We start from the raw sequence: 18984 nt of genomic DNA, 5'->3' as shown, positions 1-18984 counted from the left end.
TTTGTCGCGCTATGCGCCAACGCGCATTCACACCCCTCCGACACACGCTCCAACGCGTTTTCGCATACCATTAGGCCATACGCCAATGATCGACTTCTCCAATTTTTACTCTCGACACGATTTGAGACCCATCACAACATGGCCCCCACATCGACTCGAGAGTGGGGGGCTTAATGATATGCCTAATTGGGCCAACCCAATGGGCCTACAATTTCTTTACCTACTGGGCTACGAGTCCAATATCGAAGACTAATATCACCGATGCCCAAACACCTTCAAGTAAGGCTTGGGCCCAACAAAGCAAACCCAACCCAATAAACGACATATAAATAGAGGTTTTCCTCATTTTATTAAGGTACGTCCTATTAACTGAGCAATACGATAATATGTATTCTCTGGACTATTTCTATGATCAGCACGTCTGACTTGAGCGTCGGAGGGGTTTCCGCCGGATCAACCCCCGGCTTAGTTCATGTGTGTTCTATGATCGCAGGTACCTCAGGATCATCAAGTTGTCAAGCTACTGATCTGCTTTGCTCTCCCTGCTCATTTTCTACACCACCCTAGGTGAGCTATATTTTAGCATCATCAAGCTGCATTATTAATCCAAAATTTCAAGGGATTTGGACCAAAAATACCAAATTTGTAAAGTTATTAAAAGTGAAATTGAAAATGATAATTTAGAGGACTAAATTGTTAAATAGGCCAACATAAAGGACCACAATTACAATTTTCCCACCCACAAATGTATATATATACACACATTGATTAATGAGTCTGCCCGCGCTTGTTTTCCAAGAAACAGGCTTCTCGATTGGGATTGCAAATTATTTAAACCCTTAAAAATACGATTGTGATCAACTACGACGCAATTGAAATGTCTTCCATGATTCGCAAAGTTTTCTCTACGGTGTTTTCTCGTGCAGTTCGTCCAATTTCTTCTCCGAGAATTATCTCATCGAGATCCATGATCAATAGCAAATTACTCACCGCTACTCGCCGTCGTCACGGCGGCGCATTTAACCCGAGAATCCCTTTCTTCACTTCCCACCACCACTTCTGTACGGATACCAGGAAGCTACTCGATTACAAACTCGTCACAACTCTGAATTCCCAAATCAAACTGGAGAAAACTGTACGTAATTTTCTAAATTCATCTTCTTCTTCCTCTTCCCCCTTTTCTCCAGGTTTTCACTTTTCTCTTTAGGGTTATTTTGATTTTGATTTTGATTTATTTAATTATTAATTAAACAGATGTATCCAGTGCCAGCTGATTTTCCGTTCACGATCGAAGACGAAGATCCTAATTCTTCTGAGATCAATCTAACGAGGGAGATCGATGGGGAGAGAATCGACGTCTTGGTACGAATCGAAGACGACAGTTACGACGGCCGATCATGGGAGGAATATTCTTCCTCCGATGAAGAGGCGGATGAAGAATCATCAACGGCTGATAATTCGCCATTTGTTAAGCTAGATGTGAACATCTCGAAAGAAGATCGAAAAAAGTTGGAGTTTCAGATTTCTGCTTCTTCTGATGATATTAGGATTAATCACATGCTGGTTTGGGACACCGATTCCGATTATCCATGCGGACCGTATTTCGTGTATGTTTCGAATTTTTTTTTGCTTGTTAGTAATTAAATCATTTAAATTTGGCGAAATTAGTAATATATTGATGAATGCATTTTTTTTAATCTACAGGAAGAGTGGGAGTGATTTGGAAACTGATTTGAGGGGGTTTCTTGAAATAAGAGGGGTTGACAAAAAATACGTTGACTTTTTGTACAAGTACATGAGGAGGTCCAGAAGGAACTACAGGCGGCGCCCCGTCGTTGCGTTGGAAAAACTGAAGAAATTCGTCAAGGATTGAAGATTAGTTAGTAGTGGATTAATCTTGTTCATGTTATATTCATTTCTATGTTGTGATTTTTTTATTTTTATTTTTTCGGATGGAATTTCTCGAAATCGGAGGGATTAACGACGGGGCTCTTTGATTACCGGATTCTTGTTCGATTATATGGAATGAAAGAAACTAAAACAGCAAGTTTTGTCAAGAGGTGAATATCTTTCTTCTTAATTAGTAATGTTTTGATGAACTTGTCTATATATTTACTCAAGTCATTCTTAAGCTAGCTTTCCGGTTTTACGAGACTCGGAAAGTTCGAAATAATTAATTCATGTTACTGAAACTGGTTTTTAGAAACCTGATTTTAGACCAAAAGAAACATCAAGGAACACACTCTTGAATAATTAAACCTGGAATTTTTGCCAATTAATTTGAAACAAAATCAAAATCAAACACACAAACTGTTAGAAATACCATGTAGAAAAGATGAAACACATAATGAAAAAGATGAATTGTGTCTCTTGTATTTCATCAATGAGAGCTTGTACATTTATATACACACAAGAGAGAAATAATAAAGGAAGAAACTAATTACACCTAATCAAATCCCTAATCAAATCACTAATTAAGACTTGATTGAATCTAATCAAATCACTAATCAAATCACTAATTAAGACTTGATTGAATCTAATCAAATCACCTAATTAAGGCTAAACTAAATCAAAATGAATTTATATTAAATTATTCTAACACCCCCCGTCAAGTTGGAAGTGGTATTGATATATCAAAAACACCCAACTTGCGAACTAATCGCCGATAAGCTTCACCGCCAAGTGGTTTCGTAAAAATATCTGCCAGTTGATCACTTGAACGTAGGTATGAGGGAACAATGAGACCTGCCTGAATTTTTTCTCGAACCGAATGACAATCAATCTCAATGTGCTTGGTGCGTTCATGAAAGACAGGATTTTCTGCAATGTGTATAGCAGCTTGGCTATCACAATGAATTGGAATTGGTTGAGAGTGGTTGAAACCGAGATCCGTTAGAACATATTTTAACCACTGTAACTCACACGTAAGTGCAGCGAGAGAACGATATTCGGCTTCGGCAGAAGAACGAGAAACGGTTGGTTGTTTCTTAGTTTTCCAAGAAATAGGACTAGAACCCAACATGGTGAAATAACCAGTGGTAGACCGACGAGTGGTAGGACAACCAGCCCAATCAGAGTCAGCATATCCTACTAGAGTGAGAGAACTAGATGCAGAAAGGAATAAACCTTTACCAACAGTACCTTTAAGATAACGAAGGATTCGATTGGCAGCATCAAGATGAGTAGAATGCGGATTTTGCATGAATTGACTAAGAGTATTTACCGCATATTGAATGTCCGGTCGTGTTACAGTGAGATACAACAGGCGCCCTATGAGACGTCGATAGATTGATGGATCGGGAAGAGGAGTCCCATCATGTGGACGTAAACGAAGATGTGGTTCCATTGGAAAATCAGACGGACGAGAACCAGTCATCCCGGAATCAGATAAGATGTCTAGAGTATACTTGCGTTGACATAAAAAAATGCCTTGTTTAGAACGAGATACTTCAATACCCAAAAAATATCGAAGATTACCAAGATCTTTTATGGAAAAAGAATTGGCAAGAAATTTTTTGATATCGGAAATATCATCATCATTATTTCCTGTAATGATAATATCATCAACGTAGACGAGTATAAAAATGGATGTCTTATTACGAATATATGTAAAAAGACTGTAGTCTGAAATTGATTGATGAAAACCTCGACTAATAAGGGTGGTTGAGAATTTGGAGAACCATTGACGAGATGCTTGTTTAAGACCATATATTGATTTATTTAATTTACATACACGAGTTTCCCCTTTGTGAGAGAAGCCAGGGGGAAGTTTCATATAGACCTCTTCATTAAGATCTCCTTGAAGAAATGCATTGTTAACATCAAGTTGGTGGATGGACCAACTTTTAATGGCAGCAATTGAGAGTAGGAGACGTACAGTAACTAGTTTTGCCACAGGTGCGAAGGTATCATGATAATCAATTCCTTCAATTTGAGTATAACCTTTGGCAACTAGACGAGCTTTATATCGATCAATTGAACCATCTGACCGATATTTAATTTTGAAGACCCATTTACAACCAATGGGTGATTTGCCGGGTGGAATTTGACATAAGGACCAAGTGTTATTTGATTCTAGAGCTCGAATTTCCTTGGCCATTGCATCACGCCATTCAATTGATTTTATGGCTTGAGAATATGATCGCGGCTCTTGATTCTTAATGATATTTGTGAGAAAGGCTCGATGGGAATGACTTAAATTACGGAAAGAAATGTAATTTGCTAGTGGAAAATCAGTGGATAGTGAAATATGATTACAAATATAATCATTGAGACGCTTTGGTTGGTGACGGATGCGTTGAGGGTAATTACGAACAATGGTTGTAGAAGGTGAATCAGAAGATGGTGTGCCATCGAAAATAGATGGAGAATTAGTTGAACCATCAACTTGAGAAGGTGAGGAAGGAGGTTCGGAAATAGAGGGAGAATTGATTGAATCATCAAGTTGAGAGGGTAAGGAATGAGATGGTGGCGAGTCATCCAAACTCGTAGTTTCATTATGAGGAATAGAATCACCCGAAGGGGGGTCGATGAGTGGTGTAGGGTAGTCAAAAGTCCCATTATCATTGATCGGAGTAATTGAAATTGGATCTTGTAAAGATGAATTTGCAAGATCATGATATGGAAAAATTGACTCATGAAAAATGACATCGCGTGAAACGTAAATTTGACGAGTTTTGAGGTCGTATATACGATATCCCTTTTGTCCATAAGGATAACCAACAAAGATGCCAGGTTTTGCTCGTTCATCAAATTTATGTTGAATATTTATATTTTTAGCAAAACATAAACACCCAAAAACTCGAAGAGAGGAATAAGATGGAAGATGTCCAACTAAGACTTGATGAGGAGATTTATATTGAAGGACTGGAGTTGGAAGTTTGTTAATGAGAAATGCAGCGGTTAGAATACATTCACCCCAAAAAGAAAGAGGCAAGTTTGCTTGAAATCGTAAAGCTCGAGCGACATCAAGGAGATGCCGATGTTTACGTTCTACAATGCCATTTTGTTGTGGGGTCGCAACGCAACTACGTTGATGAATGATTCCATTATCATGAAACCATTTTTGAATTTGTTTGGAAAGAAATTCAGAACCATTATCTGAACGTATGGTTTGAAGTTGAGGAAGAAAAATATCCCCATTTCCGGAATTGAAACGAGAGACTTTCGTGTTAAATTGACGATGAATTAGATTAAAAAAATGAGTTATCATGTTGAAAGTTTCGGATTTGTGTTTCATTAGATAAATCCAAGTGCATCTTGAATAATCATCAACAATAGTTAAGAAGAATCGTGATCCATTTTGTGAGGGTATAGAGAAAGGACCCCAAATATCAACATGAATCAATTCAAAACAATGAGAAGAACAAGATGTACGTTGAGGAAATGAAAGACGTGCCTGTTTAGCACGTGGACAAACATCGCAAACAAAATCCTTATTTGGAATAATATTTTGAGAATTCTTAACAATAAAATCAAAACGAGGCCTAGATGGATGACCAAGGCGAGAATGCCATAGATCAAATTTATTACATTGCGTAATAGAAAGAGCAGAATTAGAAACCAAATTGCAATCTAGATAGAAAAGGCCATTGTGAGGATTACATCCAGACGAAATCCACAAATTGTGATATAATTTTTTCTTCGTCTGGATGTGTATTTCAGGACCAATCAACGAAGAAGACGATTGGTCGGGGTAATCCTCACAATGGCCTTTTCTATCTAGATTGCAATTTGGTTTCTAATTCTGCTCTTTCTATTACGCAATGTAATAAATTTGATCTATGGCATTCTCGCCTTGGTCATCCATCTAGGCCTCGTTTTGATTTTATTGTTAAGAATTCTCAAAATATTATTCCAAATAAGGATTTTGTTTGCGATGTTTGTCCACGTGCTAAACAGGCACGTCTTTCATTTCCTCAACGTACATCTTGTTCTTCTCATTGTTTTGAATTGATTCATGTTGATATTTGGGGTCCTTTCTCTATACCCTCACAAAATGGATCACGATTCTTCTTAACTATTGTTGATGATTATTCAAGATGCACTTGGATTTATCTAATGAAACACAAATCCGAAACTTTCAACATGATAACTCATTTTTTTAATCTAATTCATCGTCAATTTAACACGAAAGTCTCTCGTTTCAATTCCGGAAATGGGGATATTTTTCTTCCTCAACTTCAAACCATACGTTCAGATAATGGTTCTGAATTTCTTTCCAAACAAATTCAAAAATGGTTTCATGATAATGGAATCATTCATCAACGTAGTTGCGTTGCGACCCCACAACAAAATGGCATTGTAGAACGTAAACATCGGCATCTCCTTGATGTCGCTCGAGCTTTACGATTTCAAGCAAACTTGCCTCTTTCTTTTTGGGGTGAATGTATTCTAACCGCTGCATTTCTCATTAACAAACTTCCAACTCCAGTCCTTCAATATAAATCTCCTCATCAAGTCTTAGTTGGACATCTTCCATCTTATTCCTCTCTTCGAGTTTTTGGGTGTTTATGTTTTGCTAAAAATATAAATATTCAACATAAATTTGATGAACGAGCAAAACCTGGCATCTTTGTTGGTTATCCTTATGGACAAAAGGGATATCGTATATACGACCTCAAAACTCGTCAAATTTACGTTTCACGCGATGTCATTTTTCATGAGTCAATTTTTCCATATCATGATCTTGCAAATTCATCTTTACAAGATCCAATTTCAATTACTCCGATCAATGATAATGGGACTTTTGACTACCCTACACCACTCATCGACCCCCCTTCGGGTGATTCTATTCCTCATAATGAAACTACGAGTTTGGATGACTCGCCACCATCTCATTCCTTACCCTCTCAACTTGATGATTCAATCAATTCTCCCTCTATTTCCGAACCTCCTTCCTCACCTTCTCAAGTTGATGGTTCAACTAATTCTCCATCTATTTTCGATGGCACACCATCTTCTGATTCACCTTCTACAACCATTGTTCGTAATTACCCTCAACGCATCCGTCACCAACCAAAGCGTCTCAATGATTATATTTGTAATCATATTTCACTATCCACTGATTTTCCACTAGCAAATTACATTTCTTTCCGTAATTTAAGTCATTCCCATCGAGCCTTTCTCACAAATATCATTAAGAATCAAGAGCCGCGATCATATTCTCAAGCCATAAAATCAATTGAATGGCGTGATGCAATGGCCAAGGAAATTCGAGCTCTAGAATCAAATAACACTTGGTCCTTATGTCAAATTCCACCCGGCAAATCACCCATTGGTTGTAAATGGGTCTTCAAAATTAAATATCGGTCAGATGGTTCAATTGATCGATATAAAGCTCGTCTAGTTGCCAAAGGTTATACTCAAATTGAAGGAATTGATTATCATGATACCTTCGCACCTGTGGCAAAACTAGTTACTGTACGTCTCCTACTCTCAATTGCTGCCATTAAAAGTTGGTCCATCCACCAACTTGATGTTAACAATGCATTTCTTCAAGGAGATCTTAATGAAGAGGTCTATATGAAACTTCCCCCTGGCTTCTCTCACAAAGGGGAGACTCGTGTATGTAAATTAAATAAATCAATATATGGTCTTAAACAAGCATCTCGTCAATGGTTCTCCAAATTCTCAACCACTCTTATTAGTCGAGGTTTTCATCAATCAATTTCAGACTACAGTCTTTTTACATATATTCGTAATAAGACATCCATTTTTATACTCGTCTACGTTGATGATATTATCATTACAGGAAATAATGATGATGCTATTTCCGATATCAAAAAATTTTTTGCCAATTCTTTTTCCATAAAAGATCTTGGTAATCTTCGATATTTTTTGGGTATTGAAGTATCTCGTTCTAAACAAGGCATTTTTTTATGTCAACGCAAGTATACTCTAGATATCTTATCTGATTCCGGGATGACTGGTTCTCGTCCGTCTGATTTTCCAATGGAACCACATCTTCGTTTACGTCCACATGATGGGACTCCTCTTCCCGATCCATCAATCTATCGACGTCTCATAGGGCGCCTGTTGTATCTCACTGTAACACGACCGGACATTCAATATGCGGTAAATACTCTTAGTCAATTCATGCAAAATCCGCATTCTACTCATCTTGATGCTGCCAATCGAATCCTTCGTTATCTTAAAGGTACTGTTGGTAAAGGTTTATTCCTTTCTGCATCTAGTTCTCTCACTCTAGTAGGATATGCTGACTCTGATTGGGCTGGTTGTCCTACCACTCGTCGGTCTACCACCGGTTATTTCACCATGTTGGGTTCTAGTCCTATTTCTTGGAAAACTAAGAAACAACCAACCGTTTCTCGTTCTTCTGCCGAAGCCGAATATCGTTCTCTCGCTGCACTTACGTGTGAGTTACAGTGGTTAAAATATGTTCTAACGGATCTCGGTTTCAACCACTCTCAACCAATTCCAATTCATTGTGATAGCCAAGCTGCTATACACATTGCAGAAAATCCTGTCTTTCATGAACGCACCAAGCACATTGAGATTGATTGTCATTCGGTTCGAGAAAAAATTCAGGCAGGTCTCATTGTTCCCTCATACCTACGTTCAAGTGATCAACTGGCAGATATTTTTACGAAACCACTTGGCGGTGAAGCTTATCGGCGATTAGTTCGCAAGTTGGGTGTTTTTGATATATCAATACCACTTCCAACTTGACGGGGGGTGTTAGAATAATTTAATATAAATTCATTTTGATTTAGTTTAGCCTTAATTAGGTGATTTGATTAGATTCAATCAAGTCTTAATTAGTGATTTGATTAGTGATTTGATTAGATTCAATCAAGTCTTAATTAGTGATTTGATTAGGGATTTGATTAGGTGTAATTAGTTTCTTCCTTTATTATTTCTCTCTTGTGTGTATATAAATGTACAAGCTCTCATTGATGAAATACAAGACACAATTCATCTTTTTCATTATGTGTTTCATCTTTTCTACAGGTTCATCTGAGGTCCTCCATTTTGCTTCCAAGAAACAACAGGCTTTAAAATACACTCCAAATGAATGTCGAAATTACAATCATCACACCTGTACCGCCACGTGGCGCTTCCGCAGGGGGTTCGGCAGACGGCGCAGGATCCGGCGGCACGAGACGATCGGAGGGTCAACCGGTGGGTCTTGTGCAGAGCGTGCTGTAATTTCTCCGGGAGCTGTGTGCAGAGTGGGTGCACGTCGAAACCGCACTCCTCGCACCTGTAGAACAAGCCCTCGACGGGATCTTTGCAGATGTCGCACAAGCGGTTGTGCACGCGGTGGGAGTGCCCCTTCCGCATCATGAGTTCGAGCGCGTGGGTTTTGTGCATGTAGGATGTGAGGTGGCGCGGGCACGTGGCGCAGTAGTCGTGGAGGTCGAAGTCGCAGCCGCGGTGGGTGCACCGGAATCTCTTCCCGGGGCCTCCGGTGGTTTTGCAACCGTCACATAAGTACTCGTCGTCGCCGTTGATTGGCGTTAGCGGGTGACCGGGGTGGATGAAAATAAAATGAGCCATATCGAATTCAAATGTTCGAATTCGGAGGTGTGTAAGGAAACAAATTAAACCCAAGGCTTTTTCTTAAAAAGCCTGTAATGATTTTAGGGTTTTTTGTTATTGTATAATTTATATGTAATCAATACTTGGGGGAGGAGTTGTATTTTCTTTTTCTATTTTTTAAAGACCAAGACTTGGATTCATGGATGGTTTCAGGAGTTGACTTTATTGGGGTGAGAGATGGACGTTGGGATGAAATTTCCTGTCGTGTATAAATATTCTAATGTTCGTCAAATTTTGGCGGTGAATGAGTATTTATATATATGTTTTTATGTATACATCAAAGTCATCAAATTAAATAAATAAATTGTTTTCTGAAGAAATAAAGAAAGAAAGAACTAATTTTGGACTTAATGTGACAGGATAACCTCTGATTTTGGTCCGTAGGTCTTCGTCTTCCTCAAGCCAGCTCCTTCCGTACTCCGGGTGAATAAACCTGCAACGCCGGGAGGGGTTCCCGGCGGGAAAGCTCCGACGATCAAGTCAGTGATCGGAATAGAAGAGAAAATGTATATGTAATGTAATAGTGATTAGTGTAAAAAAAATCCCCTGTGTGTGTATGTTGATTCTCTTATTTATAGATGAGGAAAGCTTGGCTTCCAAGGCTTTCCTTTTTTAGGGTTTCCCCTTTTCCCCCAAGTCATGTATCTTGGGCCTATATTGCCCTGGGCTCGCCTTACCGCGTTTTGGTATTGGGCTAGCGAGTTAAGGTACTCCCACGTAGTTCCGAGGTTCGCGCCATATGACGACCTCGCTCATAGGACCGAGCTACGGCATCATGGGTTCTTCATTATGGGCCTATCATATTGGGCTTACCCTAATGGGCTTATGTTTATTTATTAATTGTCAAACAAGCCCGTATCAACTACTCCCCCCTACTCCTTATTTATAAAACAAGTCGGCTTTTCTTTACCTCGTTTTATAAGTATGGAGTATGAGGCATCAGTTCGCACTTCGTACTTGATTCATGTCGGCATACGCAGCCTCTCTTCCTTTCCCTTTCATTAATTGCTCTGACACCCCGCGTGGTCGGTTCGAGTTCCCTAGGTCATTATGAGAAGATTTCCATCAGCGCTTTTCGTGCTAGGTTCGAGGTAATTTGCATTAAATCCTGTCCGTTCGGATGGGCGGTTATGATTGGTTTTTTCTCTTTCCTAGGTCATTACTAGGGGAGTCCAATCGACGCCTCTTGCATCGGATTCGGGGAGACCTACTTTGAATCTTGTCCATCCGAATAGACGGTCACGATCGAGCTTTCTCCTTTTCCTTCTTCTATAAATACCTGGTCCTTGCCATTTTTTAAGTTTTTTCCTTTTTTTACCCTTGTGCTTTTTCTTCTCTTATTATTTCTTCTCCGGCGAACCTGCTTTTCCGAGACAGAGATCTTATCCTTCGTGCCCATTTTCTTCCCCGACAAAGGTACTACTTCTTTCCCCCGTCTCTTATTTCCCCCGCCTTTACTCTTCGAATTGATAATGTCTGCCCGTTCTCCCGATCCTTTCGGCCAAAAAATGCCCTCCGGGGAGGAGGGTGAAAACCCCGCTTTTTCTATTTCTTCCTCGTCGGAGGAGGGACCCTACTTCTCCCCCTCGGGCAAACTCTTAGAACGGCCCAAGAAGAGGGGCAGAAAAGAGGTTTCGTCTTCTGCGAGGAGTGGTTCTCCTTCCCTATCTGAAGGACGAGATTTGGATGACCAATGGGGACCTAGTACTTTAAGCGAGACAGATCTAAATAACTTAGTTCGCGACATAGGCCTCCCTACCGATGTCGAATTGATTCTTCCTTCGCGAGATGATCGCCCTCTAAACCCTCCTTTAGGTTTTAGTACTTGGTTTTCGGAGCAATTCTACTTCGGTCTATCTTTTCCTATCTCGCCCTGGTTTTCCGAGATTGCCCAATTATGTAACGTGTCCCTTAACCAATTCCACCCCCATGCCATAATAATTATGACCGGATTCCGCATGCTGTGCGCCTGGTCGGGGGTGATTCCTACACCAGCTCGCTTCCGGAGTGTGATGGTATTAAAGAATTCGAGTCCTTTCCATGTCTCTATCTCGGCTCGACCGGGTTTTAAGATTCTGATGCCACCTAATAAAACCGATGGGTGGCAAGGTCATTATTTCTTTGCCAGAAATCCTGTCGACACGCCCTACTTGTGTCCTTGGCTCGCCACCCTGCCTGAAAAGAAAAGGGGGAAACCTTTGGCGGTTGACGATTGTTTGTTAAAAATGATATCCCACTTTCAACCGAGCCACGGCGTCCCGGATAGCCTCACCAGCTTTCCGCCAATGCTTCGCCACTTTCGTTTTCACGACAACGGCACGTATTCTCTAACTCGGGAAGATTTAGGTGGGTTTGGTTATAACACTAATTTTTACCTCGACTCGTTGTCTTACTTCGGTTGGTTTGTTTTTTGTTGTTTCGCTAGTTATGTACTTGTATGTCTTGTATCTCACCCACGTATCTCCCTTGCCCGTTTGTTTTGGTGCGTAGATCTAAGGATGAAGAGGATGTTCCGAGGTGACAAGCCGGCTACCCGTCCCTCCGATCCGGAACCTGGGTTCGAGGCGTCTGAATTTCAGCGCCCTCTAATCGCTGAATCCGAGAAAAGACCCTCGGAGGAAGGGGCTCTAAGGCCCAGGCCATCGAAGAAAAACGCCGCTCCTCCTCGCGCCCGTGGTGGACCTGCTTCGCGAACTGAGGACTCTGAACCTCCTAAACAATCCTCCGCGATAGTTCTCGCCCCGTCACCGCCTCCTTCTTCGACCGAAGAGGTGGTAGAGAAAGAACCTGCTCCGAAGAAACGGAGGTCTGAGCTGGCCCTTGGGGCGGCTGGGTCATCTTTACCGGCCGACTTTGGACTGTACCTCTGCCGGAATGCTGAAAACGCTATTGCTGCGTGCCGGTCCTTGGCATTCCCCACCGATGTCGCCCACTTCGGGCAAATGAGTAAGGGCGACCGACTTGAGTTGCTTCTTCATAACATTACACAGGTTTGTTTCACGCGGTTCTTGTGAATTGGTTTTTGCCATAGCATCTTGTATTTAAGATTAACTCCATTTAACCTCTTTGTGAGTGCAGCAATTCGCCATCGCCTTTTCGGGTCCCCTGGGGTGGGATGATGTTTCACGCGAGGCGTATGATAATCAGAGGAAAGAGGTGATGCAGCTCCGGAAGGAAGTCCGGGGCTTGAAGGAGAGTTTGGGAGTGTCGGAGTCCTCGAAGGAGGGGCTGTTTGCCGAAGTGAAGAGGCTGAAAGAGAGAGAAAAAATCCTCGAGGCTGAAAAAGACTCCCTTGTATCCCATAATGCCAGTTTGGAGGAGAAAGCTAAGGGGCTTTCCAACGAGCTGTTCGCGGCTGGAGTACAAGCCTCCACCAATTTCACCGAAGGGGTGAAAGAGGGGCAAAGGTTGTTCCCGGGGTCGCCTGAGGGCCTTCGCTTCATCGAGGAGTTTGTTCGCCGCTTCTTTCACCGATTGTGGCGTTCCACCACGTTTACTCGAGAAGCTTCAGGCTTAGCTCGTTTCTTCTTTTCGTCGGCGGTTGCGGCTGTTCGGAAGAGGTTAGGCGGTGCCGGCATCGAGTTCCCGTTGGTGGAAAATGAACTGGCAGAGGACCTCCCCGACGACGTGATTCCGGGTTTTGAGGGGGATGTAAACGAGGATCCCAACTTAGAGTGGTGGAGGCCGGTTTATCAAGGCCTCGTTGAAGAATTCTCCCGGCAAGGGGCTATTACCGACTTCGCCGGAGACATCGGGGCCCTTGGGACGGTGGTTAGTTCCGAAGAGGCACAACCAAGCCTCGTTTCGCCGCCCCCTCCGGATGCTGAGAATCAGAGTGAAGCAGTTCCAAAGTGAAGGCCAAAAAGACTTAACCATTTTTTATGTTTTGTACTTTGAATATGTATTTCTTGAATATTACTCCCTTTATTTCCTTTTGTCATGTACCCTTAACAATTTCTCCGTTTTTCCATATGCTTGAAACGTCTTTATTCGCTTTTATGTCTTTGTTGTTTTGGACTTCAGACTTAGTCTGTCAATATCCTCACTGATCTCTAGTGGTGTTTTATTCCTTAAGCTCATCCATTAGTTCAATCTTGTACCATTCCTATATTTTAACTTAGCACCCACTCATAATATTTTGCTTACGAAAACGCGAATTAACGCCACAACGAAACACGCGAGTTAACGCCACAATGAAACACGCGAGTTAACGCCACAGTAAAACACGCGAGTTAACGCCACACTGAAACACGCGAGTTAACGCCACAGTAAAACACGCGAGTTAACGCCACAATGAAACACGCGAGTTAACGCCACAATGAAACACGCGAGTTAACGCCACAGTAAAACACGCGAGTTAACGCCACAGTAAAACACGCGAGTTAACGCCACAGTAAAACACGCGAGTTAACGCCACAATGAAACACGCGAGTTAACGCCACAGTAAAACACGCGAGTTAACGCCACAGTAAAACACGCGAGTTAACGCCACAATGAAACACGCGAGTTAACGCCACAATGAAACACGCGAGTTAACGCCACAGTGAAACACGCGAGTTAACGCCACAATGAAACACGCGAGTTAACGCCACAATGAAACACGCGAGTTAACGCCACAATGAAACACGCGAGTTAACGCCACAGTAAAACACGCGAGTTAACGCCACAATGAAACACGCGAGTTAACGCCACAATGAAACACGCGAGTTAACGCCACAATGAAACACGCGAGTTAACGCCACAGTAAAACACGCGAGTTAACGCCACAATGAAACACGCGAGTTAACGCCACAATGAAACACGCGAGTTAACGCCACAATGAAACACGCGAGTTAACGCCACAGTAAAACACGCGAGTTAACGCCACAATGAAACACGCGAGTTAACGCCACAGTAAAACACGCGAGTTAACGCCACAGTAAAACACGCGAGTTAACGCCACAGTGAAACACGCGAGTTAACGCCACAGTAAAACACGCGAGTTAACGCCACAATGAAACACGCGAGTTAACGCCACAGTAAAACACGCGAGTTAACGCCACAGTTATAACTTAAGTAAATAACACAAGTACTTTTTTAACGTGGAAACCCTCCAAATAAGGAGAGAAAAAACCACGGGGCCTAGCCCAGATCGGAAAATGGATGTTTATTAATGGTTGTTTTGCCTGTACAAGGTGTGTCTCGATTTCGCTGGCGTAATTGCCTCGATTTCCTTTATCTCTCTTTCTCTTTTTTTTTTTTTTTTTTTTTTTTTTTTTTTTTTTTTTTTTTTTTTTTTACGCGAAGAAGCGTTTCAGATGTATTATGTTCCAAGCCCGAGGTAACGGCTTTCCGTCGATGTCTGCCAACTCATATCCTCCGCCGGCCAAACACCTGGTGACTGTGTATGGTCCTTCCCAATTAGCCTCCAACTTTCCCGTGTGTTTTAGCGCGTCCGCTCGTCGCAAGACGAGGTCTCCGATCTGGAATGAGCGGGACCGCACCCCCTGATCATACCGAGCTTTAATCAAGTTTTTACTTCTTTCCATGTGCAAATACGCCGTTTCCCGAAGATCGAAAACTTCGTCCAGCTGTGATCTTAAAGCATCATCGTTTGTTACTTCGTCAAATGCGGCGATGCGGAGCGTGTCCATTGCCACTTCGACCGGTATAACCGCTTCAGTTCCGTAGGTTAACCGGAACGGTGTTTCGCCAGTAGCTGCTTTGGATGTGGTCCGGTAAGACCATAGGACGGAGGGTAACTCGTCTACCCAACTTCCACCCAGCTCGTCTAACCGTTTTTTCAACCCATTGACAATGGTCCGGTTTACGGACTCCACTTGTCCATTGGCCTGGGGGTGCGCTACTGCTACGAATTTTTGTGCAATTTTCATCTCTTCGCACCACGCTCGAATTTTCTTACCGTTGAACTGAGTGCCGTTGTCCGATACAAGGCTTCGAGGTAGGCCAAATCGACAGCAGATATTTTTCCAAATGAAGTGCATGACCTCGTCTTCTGAGATTTTCGATAAGGCTTCAGCTTCAACCCACTTAGTAAAGTAATCTACCGCGACAATGATGAACTTTTTCCGACCCGTGGTTTGAGGGAATGGCCCCACCAGGTCGATTCCCCATTGGGCGAAAGGGCATGGAGCACTCATGATGGTCATTTCCTCCCCCGGCTTGTGGATGAGCGAGGCATATTTTTGGCATTGTATGCAGTGTTGAACATATCGGTACGTGTCTTTCTTCATGCCAGGCCAGTAATATCCGGCCCGGTGTAGTTTCTGCATGAGGGCCCGAGCTCCTCCATGCTCGCCACAACCACCGCGATGCACTTCATCCAGCACATGCTTTACCTCCTGCTCTCCCAAACACCTCGCATCTACTGTGGTGAAGTTTCTTTTATATAATGTCCCATGCCGTACGTAAAAGTGCCTTGCCTTATACGCCAAACGGTGCTGTTCTCTCTTGGTGCCAGCTCGCTCTCCTCTGAAGTATTTGAACAAGGGTGTTCTCCAATCCGGCTCTTCGTCTATTGTCATTATCCCCGGTGTTGGGGTGGGGGCAATAAGGATAGTGATCTTTCTTTCAATGCAGTCAACGACTGACGACCCGACTTTAGCGAGGAAGTCAGCTCGCTGGTTGTCGTTTCTCGGAATTTGATGCATGGTACAGACTTCAAAAGTTTCTTGCACAGCTCGGGCTTTATTTACATAACTCTTCATTCTATCGTTTTTTATTTCGTAGTCTCCTTCGAGTTGATGTATTACCAATTGAGAGTCGGAGTATATTCGCACCACGCGCGCTCCGAGCTCTTGGGCGATCTCCATACCTCGGATAAAGGCTTCATACTCTGCTTCATTATTGGAAACTCGAGGTAACCTGACAGCAAATTCGACTTCCGTTCCAGTGGGATCAATAACTATTATTCCTGCCCCCGCTCCCGAGGTTGTAGAGGAGCCATCCACGTAAATTTTCCACTCCTTTTCGATGGGTATCCTGGTGGTTTCTCGGATGAAATCCGCTAACGCTTGTCCTTTGACCGAGGTACGGGGTTGATATTGGATCTCGTATTGTCCCAGCTCGATGGCCCATTTAACAATTCGCCCTGACGCGGTAGGTTGACCTAGGGTCTGCCGAAGGGGTAAGCTTGTGCGAATCACCATGGTATGCGACAGGAAATAAGGCCGGAGTCGTCGCGTAGTGAGGACCAGTGCGTACGCTATTTTCTCGACTTCAGAATATCGGCTTTCCGACGTAGTGAGGATCTTACTAGTATAGTAGATCGGCCTTTGTTGATTATTAACTTCCTTAAACAACACCGAACTGATGGACTCATCGCCCACTGACAAGTATACAAACAGGGTTTCGCCCTTTTCAGGGGTGCTAAGGATCGGCAAGCAAGTGAGGGATCGTTTTAATGCTTCGAATGCGAGCTGGCATTCGGTGGTCCATTCGAACTGAGCTGTTTTCCTTAGTACTTTGAAGAAAGGCAGGCTCTTGTCAGCCATTCGCGATATAAACCGAGCTAAGGCTACAACTTTTCCTGCCAAGGATTGGACTTCCTTGATGGAGCGAGGAGGTGTCATCTGAAGTACGGCCTCCACTTTATCTTGGTTTACCTTGATGCCTTCCCGATTAATAATATATCCCAGGAACTTTCCAGCTTGTACTGCGAATGCACACTTAGCAGGGTTCAACTTCATCCCATATAAACGAAGAGTTGCAAAGGTCTCAGCTAGGTCTGCGAGATGCGTAGAGCGCCTCTTGCTTTTAACTAACATGTCATCCACATAAACTTCAATGTTGCGTCCGAGTTGGGCCCGAAACATCCTATCCATTAATCGCTGATACGTGGCTCCCGCATTTTTCAGGCCGAAAGGCATCACCACGTAACAGTAAGTCCCCGTGGCGGTGACAAAACTTACTGCTGGCTGGTCCTTTTCGTCTAGCGGAATTTGGTGGTATCCTTGCGAGGCATCCATCATACTAAGTAGCTCGCATCCAGCAGTGGCATCTACAAGCTGATCTATGCGAGGTAAAGGATAATCGTCTTTCGGGCAAGCCTTATTTAAGTCCCTGAAATCGATACACATTCGCCATTGGCCATTAGCTTTCTGTACTAACACCGCATTGGACAGCCATGTAGGGAACTGAATTTCCCGGATGTGTCCGATTTCCAGAAGTCGTTGAACTTCCTTCTGTATGATTTCGTCTTTTTCGGTACCGAAGTGTCGCCGTTTCTGCTTGACGGGCCTGCACTCGGGTCGTAAATTGAGCCTGTGTACAGCAGTTCGTGGTGATATACCGGTCAAATCACTTGGTTGCCAGGCAAAAATATCTACATTAGACCGCAATAACGCTATCAACTCATCCCGAAGAGGTGGTTCTAAATCCTTACTTATCCGGGTTTGTTTCATCATCCCAGGGACGAGGTCGATCGTCATCAATTCGTCCATGGGTTGTACATGATTAACTTTATCCTCTGGATCAACTCGGGGGCGCTTCTCGTCTCCCAAGTCTTCTTTGGTGAGGGTATCGCGTCGGCCCTTCTCTGCTATCTTAACCATTTCGACATAACACGATCTCGATTGGGCTTGGTCGCCTCTGACCTCTCCTACCATCCCATCAACCGGGAACTTAAGCTTTTGATGAATGGTCGAAGGGACCGCCCGAAAGGTATGTAACATTGGTCGTCCTACCACGATGTTATATGAGGTCGGCGACCCCTCAACGATGACAAAATTGACAGTTTGAGTGCGTGTTCGAGGTGGAGTTCCTATAGTGACAGGGATTTTAACTTGTCCAATCGGCGTCAGGGACCCTCCTGTGAACCCAAATATCGCTGTGGTGACGGGAAAAACCGGGAGGTCAAGCTCCATTTGCAGGAAACACTCGTAAGATATGACGTCCACCGAACTTCCGGGGTCAACGAAGGCGCGAGCGACATCGTATCCTCCCACGTTAATCGTGATGAGGAGAGGATCACAGTGAAAATCATCTAGGTCTGTTTCATCTTCAGGACTGAACGAGATAGTGGGATAGTGACGATACTTCGGTGTAGAAATTTGGCAAACTTCATGATTATTTTTTAGGCTACCGAGATGACGTCTCCTAGCCCGGTGAGTATCTCCTCCTGTAGGACCTCCTGAAATCATCTGAATGTACCCTCTTTTCGGCGCTGGCGGTGGGGGCGGTGCTCGTGGCGGGTTCCCGAACTGGGCTTCACGTTTTTGCCCCCGAGGCGAATCTATCTTCACAAAATCCCCAATCTTGTTATCCCTGATGAGACGTTCCACTTCGTCTTTCAGATGTGCGCAGTCGTCGGTCGTATGTCCGTATTCGTTATGAAAACGGCAGAAAGTACCCAATGTCGGATCTCGACGGGGGGCTCCGCGAGCAGTTCGAGGCCACCGCAGATCGGCTCTCTTCTCGATC

The 18984-nt window shown here is 43.2% G+C and overlaps 2 protein-coding genes across 2 annotated transcripts; one reads left to right on the top strand and one right to left on the bottom strand.

The window, feature by feature from the left end:
• The first annotated feature begins 783 nt into the window (after positions 1-783).
• Positions 784-2065, top strand: LOC105952986 (uncharacterized). Its single transcript, XM_088824264.1, has 3 exons — positions 784-1135; positions 1255-1607; positions 1705-2065. Exons 1-3 carry the CDS (start codon positions 878-880, stop codon positions 1871-1873), a joined length of 780 nt encoding a protein of 259 aa, XP_088680390.1. The 5' UTR covers positions 784-877; the 3' UTR covers positions 1874-2065.
• Positions 2066-8967: 6902 nt separating this feature from the next.
• Positions 8968-9576, bottom strand: LOC105952718 (uncharacterized). The gene has a single exon (XM_012976300.2). It carries the CDS (start codon positions 9520-9522, stop codon positions 8968-8970), a length of 555 nt encoding a protein of 184 aa, XP_012831754.2. The 5' UTR covers positions 9523-9576.
• Between the last annotated feature and the right edge of the window lie 9408 nt (positions 9577-18984).

This window comes from Erythranthe guttata, chromosome 10 (genome assembly GCF_056151865.1).
Source record: "Erythranthe guttata isolate IM_541 chromosome 10, IM_541, whole genome shotgun sequence".
NCBI lineage: Eukaryota > Viridiplantae > Streptophyta > Magnoliopsida > Lamiales > Phrymaceae > Erythranthe > Erythranthe guttata.
This window is presented reverse-complemented; position numbering and strand designations above follow the sequence as displayed.

What these genes read in the sequence shown, in the direction of transcription:
- LOC105952986 (XM_088824264.1), top strand. Translation starts at nt 878, where the DNA reads ATGTCTTCCATGATTCGCAAAGTTTTCTCTACGGTGTTTTCTCGTGCA. An exon ending in AAATCAAACTGGAGAAAACT is followed by an intron (nt 1,136 to 1,254) that starts GTACGTAATTTT and finishes TTAATTAAACAG; the next exon opens with ATGTATCCAGTGCCAGCTGA. An exon ending in CCATGCGGACCGTATTTCGT is followed by an intron (nt 1,608 to 1,704) that starts GTATGTTTCGAA and finishes TTTAATCTACAG; the next exon opens with GAAGAGTGGGAGTGATTTGG.
- LOC105952718 (XM_012976300.2), bottom strand. Translation starts at nt 9,522, where the DNA reads ATGGCTCATTTTATTTTCATCCACCCCGGTCACCCGCTAACGCCAATC.